This window comes from Euleptes europaea, chromosome 5 (genome assembly GCF_029931775.1).
Source record: "Euleptes europaea isolate rEulEur1 chromosome 5, rEulEur1.hap1, whole genome shotgun sequence".
NCBI lineage: Eukaryota > Metazoa > Chordata > Lepidosauria > Squamata > Sphaerodactylidae > Euleptes > Euleptes europaea.
In genome coordinates this window covers 48,941,717-48,953,831 of record NC_079316.1, presented here as the reverse complement: position 1 = coordinate 48,953,831, position 12,115 = coordinate 48,941,717, and the positions used below count along the sequence as shown (strand labels likewise).

At 42.6% G+C, this 12,115-nt stretch overlaps 1 protein-coding gene across 1 annotated transcript; it reads right to left on the bottom strand.

Annotated features, from left to right (window-relative positions):
• Nucleotides 1-2,663: 2,663 nt before the first annotated feature.
• ILKAP (ILK associated serine/threonine phosphatase) lies at nucleotides 2,664-12,115 on the bottom strand. The gene is made up of 12 exons (XM_056850428.1): nucleotides 12,064-12,115; nucleotides 11,765-11,830; nucleotides 11,105-11,161; nucleotides 10,433-10,552; nucleotides 7,554-7,680; nucleotides 6,493-6,599; nucleotides 5,540-5,633; nucleotides 5,016-5,103; nucleotides 4,431-4,552; nucleotides 3,490-3,609; nucleotides 3,268-3,349; nucleotides 2,664-2,882 (listed from the first exon to the last, which is right to left on the bottom strand). Exons 1-12 carry the CDS (start codon nucleotides 12,113-12,115, stop codon nucleotides 2,742-2,744), a joined length of 1,176 nt encoding a protein of 391 aa, XP_056706406.1. The 3' UTR covers nucleotides 2,664-2,741.

Here is a 12,115-nt window from a genome sequence, read left to right as displayed (position 1 = left end):
TTGAAGAAAATTCTCTCATCTTAGTCATTATTCTGTGTGTGGCTGCCAGAATTGCAAAGTGATATCTAAGAATTTTGATGCTGCACAGCCCCGCCCTCCACTGCGACAGCAACTACGGCACGTAGGCAGGCATTTGACATCTTCTTGCATCTTGTTTTTAATTTTCAAAGCAGGAGAAAAAAAACCCACTCTTATCTGTTATAGTCTGAAAAGATACTTCTGTAATAGGTCATTGTGGCTGCTGTTCTACAGATTTATGCTGCCAAGCAAAAGGCAAGGACTCTTTATATTAGAGGAACTTTCCTCCTGGAGCCACCAACAAATCTGCTTCAGCAAGATGTGCTTCTTGACACCTGATGCCCCACCACTGCTACTATATAGGAGATCCCAATTAAAGTAGCAGATGCGGATCTCCAAGTATTGGATCTTTACAATCCACAAAACAATTACGTTTTTTTTAATATTCTCCGCTTGAACAGTTCCCTGCATGTAAGAATGCTAGCATGCTTATACAATTTCTATCCTAGCCTTCTGCATGAAAGGAATTTTTCATCTAAGGGAATATTCCAATAGGCACTCTCCTCACTGCTTTTCATCACCGTGAAAACTGAGAACTGAAGACAATATTGCTTCCTCCAAAGCCAAAATTCAATGTTGTCCCAATGCAGCAGAAAAGGTCTTTAGGGTGCTGGCCTAACCAAATACAGTCAGTTGCTGGAACGTACCCATAGATTTTGTGAACTGGGCTAATTCCCAGTAAATTGAGCACCCACCCTTCTCTCTGGCAATACCATCCAGCCTGATAAGCCCACACTGGTGCCCTGCCCTGCCTCGTGAGCACACGTAGTCTTCACCCTGCAGCTGTTTTGTAATGCTTACATTAATATATGCTATATAGAGTATTTTATAAGAAGCTCTATTTATTGTACTAAGAAATATATATATTTATGCACTTGGCTTTTTAAATGCATTCTATTTAATTTTAAAATAATTACATTGAAGGAAGAAGGTGCAACAGAGAAAAGGCTCATTATGTAGCCTCTAAAAGACTAAAGCACAGGTTTCACTCCACACCTTTAAGGGCTGAAGGTAGCCATATAGCAGCAGCTCAGTTTTAGACCTGCTGATGACTAAGTAGTTTCATATCACTGTAATCTTTTTTTCAGTTGTTGGGTCACTCATTCAACTGGCCAAGATCTAGTGCTGTACTTACTTGCATAAACTAGTCTTAAAGAATTCTTGTTTCATAATTATCATATTTTGGCAATCTAATCCTTGTATACTCTGGCCAGTTCTCATTTACAGAGAAGACTACTGGACATTTCTGTGCAGCTACTTGCATATCCATCACTCCCCCTAACAAAGTATAAAAGCTGTGTGTATATATCTTTCTGTGTGTGTGTGTGTAGACACACACACACTCATGTAGAAGAGACACATGCAGGCTGGAGGAACAGCAAGCTGAGTTCATTGGTGCACAGACACAAATTTCTAAAGACAATCACAAATGAAGTGCGTACATCCTTTTCATATCTTGGCAAGAAAACTTCTGAAGGGCACGCAAGAACTTTATAGTGTCTCATGACATGCACATAGTGTGATACAGCAATGTATTGTCTGTGCTAACAACCCCAACTTTTCCCAAATTCCCTTATAAGGAAGTGAAACTCCAGTTGGTTTTAATGGTTGGGGGGGGGGGGTGTTTATTGGAAACATTCAGAATTTATGGCTCAGCTAGTTCTCGCCCCTAGCATTGTTTTGAACTTTTAAAATGTTACTTAGGACAAATGATTCAGTACAACAGTCCTTTCCTCTTCAGACGCTTGGAGGTGATTTGCTACTGCCTGCCTCCGTGTTAAGCCTTGAAGGAGCCCCGTGGCGCAGAGTGGTAAGCAGCAGTACTGCAGTCCAAGCTCTGCTCATGACCTGAGTTCAATCCCGACGCAAGTTGGTTTTAGGTAGCCTGCTCAAGGTTGACTCAGCCTTCCATCCTTCCAAGGTCGGTAAAATGAGTACCCAGCTTGCTGGGGGTCAAAGGAAGATGACTGGGGAAGGCACTGGCAAACCACCCCGTAAACAAAGTCTGCCTAGTAAACGTTGGGATGTGACGTCACTCCATGGGTCAGGAATGACCTGGTGCTTGCACAGGGGACCTTTACGCCTTGGAGGTCCCCTGTCCAAATACCAGCCAAGTCGAGGCTGAGAGTGTGTGACTGGCCCAAGGTTACCCAGCAAGCTTCCGTGGCGCGAGTAGGGACTTGAACCTGCGTTTCTCAGGTCTTAGTCTGACAACTAATACACCACTATTAGAATAACTGTTTTCTGTTCGTGTCAGTGGGACTGTCTTTAGAGTACTTACTTCCATGACTGGGTCTGTCTATGCTTCTTAAATCCAACTGCTTTTCCATATTCAAGTGCCCATGTGTATTTTAACAAGGCATTTAAACATATGTGCACCCTTCATAAGTAACATCAAGTGCACTTATTTTGTACTTAGGGGATAGCAGAGTCAAAGAGAAGGAATTTAGGAAGACATCATCCAACCTGGATTCTATGGGACAATGAACTGACATAAACAGTTAGAAAAAAAACTCCTTTATTTACAAATAAGAGCATTCGGGGGGGGGGGGACAACACAAACCCTTAGACACACACACACACACACACACTCACCGACACACTAATTTGTCCCATTAAATTCATTGCATGCTGCTAAGGATCTCACTTGCACAAGTTTCCCATCATTGTTCAACCCGGACCACCACCACCGTGACATTATCCGCTGATCCTCGCTGCACTGCTTTGTTGGCCAGCCTGTTACAGGCTGCTTCATATCTAGCATCAAGTGTGGATTTGGCCTCTCTGGTTGGAATAGTACTGTCCTGTGGAAAAGTGAGAAAAACACAAGACACCGAACAGGCTTGTTTTCCCTGTTTACCTTTGGAATGGTGAAAACCCAAGTAAAACAAACTCAGACTTTCAAGCAATTACTTGTATGGTCCCAGGAAGCGCAATTAGTTGTCACACAAAAACATACCCCCCCTTGCTCTGCAAGGCCTGAGCACTGCTGAACAAACACACACACAAACATATAATCTTTCAATAAATTGCAAAATTAAGGTTTTCATTGCTACTTCATCTCCACTGCCATAAATTCTAGCAAAGGACATAATGACAGAACAGTTAAATCCATCCCTAGGACCACTGCATGCAGAGAACTTGTATACCTTTTTTTCAAATCCCTGTCCTAAATCAGTTTACCCTTACCTCCAGACAAGACATGATGAAGTTCACAGCTTCCTCTGGCGAGAAGACTTTGAAGAGACCATCACAAGCTAACAAGATAAACCTAGAAGAGCAATTGATCACCAGTTTTACCAGAACCTTAGAAAGACAAGAGGATGACAGAGCCTCAGAGCATTTCTTCTGAAGCCCATAAAAGACCTGCCCTTTACATTTTTCTCACTCCTGGGACAGAATCAGTTTTACCTGTCATTCTGTGTAAGTTGGCAGCGTTTAATATCTGGCACAGAGATGACCCCGAAGCGCTTGTACTGTCCATCCCCAATGGAGCGAGAGACCTCCAGGACTCCCAGAACTCGTCCTTCCCTAAGAGGGTGGGAAAAGCTACATCAGTATGCCATCAGATTAAACCTCATGTTTTCTCTAGCTTGAAAAGCAGCCCAGGTCTGAGGAGGATAGTATTTTGAGGAACCTTCCCCCACACTGCTTCATACTACACTCTGGTTTAGAATCCTAAGTACTAGGAAAGATACAAACCAATGTGTTAACATGCCCAAATTCAGACACTGCGGTAAACTGATCTGAGGATTTCCTAATCCAGGAATTTTGCATTAGGGGGGAAAAGGGAGTGCCCAATCTTGAGAATAAACTAAATTTGTCACTAGCTCATGAAACCTGAACATAACCTCAAATCTGAACACACACACAAAACAGACACTATTGCACAACACCAATACGTCCTCATAGCCATAAGGATTCTCGGCTGAATTTAAAATTATGGCTTCCACCAACAAATCACAAACAATAACCCTAATCAAAGAACCTCAGTTTGCAAATACCAGGTATATGATAACACTACAGATCAGGGGTGTCGAACTCATTTGTTACGAGGGCTGGATATAACATAAATGTCACTTGGTCGGGCCAGGCCATGCTTCGCCAGCCCGGATCGGGACTGGGGAGAGGGTGGCTGCCTTAGCTGGCTCGTGGGCTGGGTAAGAGCTCTCAAAGGGGTAGATCCAGCCCCCACGCTGTATGTTTGACACCCCTACTATAGATGAATACATGCATGGGATGTGATGGGCAGGAGACCAGTATCATCAGCTGCTACTAAAAAACCCACGAGTGTTACCTCCCTCCCCCAACAGATTAATCACTCATTCCAAACCCTTCCCTCTGTTCATTACCTGACGTTTCCCCCAGCCTTCTGGATTCTCATCCGCTCATCGTAGTGGGTCGGATTATGTTCTTTACTGAGACTTAAGGCTGTATATTTCTGACTCTCTTCGTTATAACGACACAGAATCGCCTGTGCTGACAGGAGAACCCTTGTGAGCAAGTATTGCACACTCAGCGGAGTCTCTTGCTTTGAGGTATGCAGGAAGCAACTGTCTTTGAAGCCAAGTTGTTAGCAAATTCTAAGCAGTATACTGCAGTGCCTGCTTACAGCCTTATACAGAGATACCCAGGGCCACCAGGGATTTTCTCAAAATTAGCTTGGATTCATAAGGAACTTAAATGTATCTGGATCTATAGCACCATCTAGAGTTCATTAAGAAAATTCAGAGAGGGGCACCAAGCTGCTCAAAGGCACATTTTTTCTCAATGAGAGACCAAAGTGTTTGGGGAAGGACAGGGGCATTTGGTGGACAGACTGCAGGGAAATGCCCGTAGCATGCTTGTGCCTTGGTAACTTCTGATGGAAAGCATTACCCTCGCTCCATAAAAAAGAAACATATCCAAGTTGGACCCAGCAACTCACTACTGCTTACCCGGCTGTCTCCAAGGTTGGCAATATAAAGAGTGTTATCAGTCACCAGAACACAGGTTGCTGTGGAGCCATCCTTCCAGGCAGGTTTCCTGCAGGCATCAGAAGTTTGAGGGCAAAAAGGTATTGCCCCTAGTTAGAGGCAATGCAAATTCCACTGCACAGTTATGGGAGTCAAAAAAACCAAAACATTAAGAGATAACCTCCCCGTTCAGAAACAGATGGGGTATTGTCCTTTAAATAGTATGGTCCATGTGAGAGACTGCATGTCTGAGTACCAGTCCTGGCCTCCATGAACTTTATAATTCCTGGCCCATAGAATGCAGGTAAACAGCTATGCCAGAACTCTTCTTCATGTACCAAATTTTCAAGAGCAGATACAGAGGAGAACATTCAAACACACAACCCCCCCTTTCTAAAATGATGCAATCCCATGAAAGTGTTACTGCATGCTTTTTCTGGACTGCATGCTTCAGTTCTGTATACTCAGTGCAAGCAAACATGAACGCTTGGTCCATTTATACTTACTGACTGGAAGCCTGTCTGAGAAACTCCTCATCTGTGTGCTTGAAGGTATCCAGAAGGCATCTTCTTATTGTTTTCTCCACACTGGGTATCTCTCCTGTTACATAACCCCAAAGAAATCAATCACTCATCTCTCCCGCTTGCTGGACAGCAAGTCACACATATTGTATACATTGAGCACATTTACATTTAAGTTCAGGAAAACTCCTTTGGCTCTCAGCATACATTAATTCCACAATCAAAATGCATTTTACAATTCAAACCCTGTACCAGGCTCAGTCTTGCTTACTACTAGAGAAAGCACTCAAATCCACAGCTTGCTGTCTCAGTAAGTACGTTCTCCCAGCTTGCAATATTTGTACATTCTAAGTCAAGGAAGCATTTCAGAGGGAAAAGAGATCCAACAAAACTCTTTGCTGGCAACAGAAATGGCTGCCACTTCCTCCAAACACAGTCCCAAGTTTGCAAATACAGAGTAGTAGCCAATCATCAAGAAAAGTGATACAATGTTTGTGAAACATCAGGCAGCAACATTTGACTGCTTAATCAAGACATGACTTTCCCACCCCTGCACTGTAATTCCTAAGCTGTACCATAAGAATGAACATGTGTCCCACAGGGGTAACATGTGTGTACCAACATTATGCATCACAAGAGAATTCTGGGAAAAGCCAAGCTCTCCCACATAATTCTCGAAGGAAGCTTGTAACTTATGAACAGATTCTGAATCAAGCCAAAAACATCCCTCACAACTCATTTCACATATTCATGAAGATACGTATCACTTATGAATAAGGAACAATTTGCCCATTTGAAAAAGCTACTTTTGTAGCTACTGGGTACCCTTCACATACAAGTTCAGAGTCTTCTGAGTAATCTGCTTCCGGTGACAACTGAGTTCACAGTAACAAACTTCAAGGAATGATGCTGGCACTCTCTGCCTCTTATCCTCTTACCTTTAGGGAATTTTCTGATCAGATTTTGGTGCAGATTCTGTGCCGCGTACTTTGAAGCTCTAACTCCTCCATGGCCATCAAAGACAGCGAAATATGAAACACGGGTACTGGAAAGGAAGATATATGAAGACAGATTATCCCTAGTCTGGAACCTACCTCTAAACTGAGACAAACCAAGTTTATTTGTACTGTTCTTTTCAGTGAAGCAGAAAGAGTAACATTTCGTTTGAACTGGTAAGAAATTAAGCTTTCCCCTGGTTTTGTGAACGGAGCTCTTTTGCTCTCCATGGCTGTGAACAAGAGAGGCAATGGGAGATGCCCAGCCTCAACAAGACAAAAGAGGCACAAACAACACACATTTTTCAGTTCCAGAATTACTCCCTAGAAAGACTTCAGCACCTGTGAGAGCACTGAACACCTTACACCATTTCACCAGGCCTTCAAAGGGGCCAATGTTCTCCCCAGCAAACATTATTAAATTCCAACACACTTCTATAAAGGAATGTGCAGGAAAACCATGAATGTAATGCAAAACAATTCTACTTGCAGGTTTCATGTTCTTCCACACAGAAATTTGTTGATGTGAGAAGCGGCATTAACATCAGAAATCCCAGCCCACAAAGAAAAAGTTGCTATTAAAAGGGTAAGCTAGTCTTGTTAGCCCATAAATTCCTTTCCTCTTGCTGATTTCTGTTCATGTCACTCTGGATCTGGGCCCATATCTTTATTAATAAGGATTACAAATGAAAGCCACTTATTTTTGATAGCTTTACTCAGATAGTTGGGATCCAATTTCTGCTAACTTCTTGAAGCATCAGGATCTGGTAGAAACTGTGTGTGTGTGTGTGTGTGTGTGAGAGAGAGAGAGAGAGAGCGAGAGTGTGTGTGTGTGTGTAACACTACAAAACTGCAAGGCGGAATCAATGACCAATAAACAAACCTCAAATCAATAGCAATGTCTACATTCTTGGCTCCATGTGGCAGCAGAGGACACTCTAACAAAACCACAGTGCAAAGACACACACACACACATTAAGATTACAGTCAAATTGAAGACTTACATCTGAGCAGGCAGGGGGCTGCATTCCTCTGTGATATCATTCAGAATGACATGAGCATCCTGCATCTCTTCTCGCTCACCTTTCCTCTCTGCCACATAACCCTTCAGACCAAGAATACCTGCAGAGCCTGAAGGGAAAGAGCAAAGGTATATGCATGATTCAATCCCTGAGGGCCCTTTTATACAAAAATCATTAATGACTATTTTACATAGGAAGCAGCATTTTCTCTCTCATGTGTGTGTGTGTGTGTGTGTGTGTGTGTGTGTGTGGGAGTATTCTGGCCACAGGCCTTTAGAATGCTGCTTCCTACGTAAAACCGTGTTTGCTTGGCATGGCATTCCTAAGATGGTTGTGAGTGATGGTATGCCTTTTGCTAGTTGAGAGTTTCGACAATTTGCTTAGGACTGGGGTTTTGAACACTGTTTTAGTAGCCCAGGGTACCCACAATCAAATGGTTGAAAGAGCAATTTGTTCTATAAAACAGCTCATTACAAATCAGAAGAAGGGCAGAGGGACCCACATTTAGCATTGCTGGAATATTATGATACACATGTTACTGGAATGTTGTATTCATCAGCTCAGATGCTGATGGGCAAAATGTTAAGAAGCAAGCTGCCAATAACAACTGGTTTACTGCATCCTAAAATACCTAATGGGGTGCAAGAAAATTTTCAGAGTTCAGGACAGGCAAAAATATTTCTATGATCATACAGCAAAACCCTTTAAGCCTTTACAAAGAGATTCAGTATGGATAGAATCCAATGAAAGTTGACTCCATGCGCATGTATGACCAGAAAAGATTGACCAGCCCCACACACACACCCTGAGTGATGACTTAAGATGCACGTATTTATTGGCGCAATAGATGCAGGTTAAGATTTCAATGTAGGGTATCTGGAAACAATGATTCTATGGGCTTAGGGCAGGATGCATCTACTGTTGAAGAACCTGATACGCAATGCGGTGAGCCTTATAATATGTCTAGTGGGAATATGGAAGATGTTATTCAGGATAATAATGTGTGTGCGACACGTATTCTGCAGGTTGAAGGTGTCCCAGATATATAACATCCCATAGCAGACTTGTCTTTTCGCCAGATAAATACCTTGATAACTGTATTAGTTGCACAGTATTTTGTATTCTGTTTTAAATCTATTTTTATATGTATTTTTTTATGTGGACGGGAGATGTGATATAGTGTCCCTTTAACAGGAGTTGTCTCCCAGTACAGGTGTAAAGTATTTATTACCCATGCATTTTTTGGGCAGCAGCTGTCGGTTGCTTCCTGAATCTATGTGTCGCCTTCTTAGAGGAGGCTTTTTGGAGATGTTAATGTTGGTGATGGCTGCCAACTTGGAAGGCTTTAAGAGGGGAGTGGACATATTCATGGAGGAGAGGGGTATTCATGGCTATTAGTTAAAATGGATACTAGTCATGCTGCATACCTATTCTCTCTAGTATCAGAGGAGCATGCCTATTATATTAGGTGCTATGGCACACAGGCACGAAGGTGCTGCTGCAGTCGTTTGTGGCTTCCTAGAGGCACCTGGATGGCCACTGTGTGAACAGACTGCTGGACTTGATGGGCCTTGGTCTGATCCAGCAGGGCCTTTCTTATTAACTAACAATTTGCTCTGTGGGACTTCCGAATATCTCATTGATATCCTCTACGCTCTCGTCTGATATATTATTACATATATAGGGGGGCTAAATGTATATATATGTTTTAAATCTATTTATTTATATATACACACACATATATAAACAAAACCTGTAAATTCTAACTAGTGCACATGGGGTACTTGTGAGTAGAGATAGAGCCTCTGACACTAACAGCGCATTCCTGAGATCTAAGGGCGAAAGCCCTTAGGAGTACAGGAAGGCATCGTGACGGCCCCCGCCCCCCGTGACGGCGTCCAGGCAACTAACACTGGTGTTAGTGGCCTGAATGGCGGCAGGAAGGCCCGGATGCCAGTTGTGGGGCGCTGCCCTGGGACGCCGACGGGGCCTTCTAGCAGCGTCCAAATGCCGTCAGCGCAGCTGCGTTGCCTCCAAAGACCGGCGCAGGCATCCCTCTCAGGAATGCACTGTAACATTAGAAGTGTTTCCTTGGTATGAAGAAACCACATGGGCACCCCTCAAGCTAATCAAAGGACTAACAGAAGACTTGGAAAGAAACAGCTAGCTCTGAGGTAGGCACACTTCCAAGAACTACTCAGACAAATAAAATGAGGAACACAGAACACAAGGTAATAAAATGCTATTCAACTGAATTAAAAGCTGCTGGACAGACTCCCAGATCTTGAGACAGGACTAAATTTGCCTTTGCACTGCTAAGACAGCATGACAGTTCGTGCCAAAAACACATGGCACAATACTCAACCTGAGCCACGAAGACCTGCATTCAAATCACTACTCAGCTGTGATTATTCTAGCTCACCTTTCCCTTCAGAGTCTGCAGCTGTAGGTGTTATTTTGTTACTCCAAGCCACCTTGAGGACTCAATTAATAAATAAATAATAGTGTAGGAACACTGCCAATCTAATGTGGTGGCTCTGAAGAGAAAAATAGATCAACCCCTGAGCTCTTTGGGAAAATGGACCAATGCAAATATGCCCATAAATATGCTTAGATAAAGGCATCTCAGAAAACTGGTAAATAAAAGGGACGTGAACTCAAGTCTCTTAAAGAAGGAGGGAGGAAGCCTGGATATTACAGATGTGAGGAACTGAAGAAGTGCTATGCCCACCAACAACTCATCATCCCTTTTCCTAAATATGGCCACAAAAGTAGAATGTCCTGAGGAAACCATTTCATCTTTCCCCTGGATTTAAGGCAACACTAAAATAGAAATATTTGGCTTCAGATTGTCTGAAAACCTTTACAAACTTTCTTTTCCACAAGTTCTTCACTCCCATTCTTCTCTCCCTCAGTGGAACTCCTCTTCACTCCTTTCCCATGGCTCACAGGAGATGAAACATACTCTGCGGGGTGAGAAGCTGTAGAACAAAGTGGCTGTTGTTATTACAGGTCCTACTGCTCTCACATTTACAATGATTATTCCCTTTTCAAGCCCACTGTCTCTTTTGCTTGTAGCCCTACTGCTCATGATGTTTCTATTAAGTGGAGACCTGTTCTCCCCACCCAGCCAGGTCTCCATTTAAAATAAAGCCAAATGAGGCCTTTATACTTTCTGAAATTTAATACTTCACTCCTATAGCCACTAAAAACTAGATGCGAATGGGTTTTGTTTGTTTTAGAAAGGCTGTATATTAATACGAGAAAAGCACCTTCAGGAGGAATGGGACTGCAGTGGGGGGCCTCTCCAAAGGCTACTTTTCTTTAAGAAAAGTAAGAACAAAGTTCTGTTATAACATTTGCTCATAGCCTACAGTAAAATCCATACCTGCATGTAAGTCCCACAGAAATCAACAGGTCTTACATCCAATAAAAACACAGGCTAGCCCAAACTGAATTCATTTAGCAGTGCTTCTCTAGGATAACTTTAACAGGACTCAGTGCAATCTGTGGCAAAAGGCAAACATGCTCACCTAAGTTGCCGCTGCTGGCAGGTGGGAGATCATCAAAAAGCAGAGAGCCTCCTGCTCCTGAAACAGAAGAGAACACCTGTCCAGAACTTAGGTCACACCTCACTAACTCCATTCTCAGGGCTTGTGATACCCTTGCAAAAATAACCTTTTGCAAGCAAAATAATAACACAAACAAACAAGCTAAAACTTCCCAATTCCCAATTATCTTAGCTTCAGCCCTCAAAATAAAAAATGCACAGAAATCTTGACATTTTCTAATACCTCTATTCTGCCTTTGGTGAGTTTTCAAGAAGACACTGTGAACAGCTATACAAATGATGCCTATCTAAACACAGAGTAAAAGCAACCTTTTTAACTCTTGGGGCATAAGGCAGTCTCAATCCTCCTACTCCTAATCCAGGAATAATCTGTAGCAACTGACTTTATGCAAATTATAATTATGTAAAAATATAAATTATTTTTATGTAAAAATGGCTATAAAACCCTGAATGCTCTGCAGAAGGGAAGCGTCTAAATGCAACGGAAGAACCACAGCAAAAATGAAGTTAGGCTTGTAGCCATATATTTTACCACAGGGAACCCTCACACAGCAAAGGTATCAGAAATAAAAGATGATAATTTTAAATACATACAAAGGAAAGATGTTGACAACAATCATACCCAAGTCAGTACTGCTGACAGGTGGAAGATCATCAAAAAGCACAGGCTCTCTCTCCCCTTCTTTCTCTAAAACACACCAGAGCATAAAGTTAAAGGGTACACTGGCAATATGGGATAGGTTAGATACAAGTAGTCTTGGGGGGGGAAAAATATTCCCATCCTCCTTGAAAAAATTGAGCACCCCTCCCAATGCCGACAGCAAGCACTGTTGTACTCAGCATTTCATACACAATGAATACAAGACAAAGCCTTAAGATCATGGCCTGATGGACCCCCCCCCACTTTATTAACTACCCAACCTGACAAATAGTTCTGAAGAACTCGGAAGTTTGCACGTCGTCTGTACGTCAT

Bases quoted from the DNA above. Each gene is read 5' to 3' on its own strand.
- ILKAP (XM_056850428.1), bottom strand. From the start codon at position 12,115: ATGACGTACAGACGACGTGCAAACTTCCGAGTTCTTCAGAACTATTTG. The intron at 11,831-12,063 runs GTTGGGTAGTTA...GGTGTGTTTTAG, and splicing joins TCTTCAGAACTATTTGTCAG to AGAAAGAAGGGGAGAGAGAG. The intron at 3,610-4,430 runs GTAATGAACAGA...CCACCCTCTTAG, and splicing joins AAGGCTGGGGGAAACGTCAG to GGAAGGACGAGTTCTGGGAG.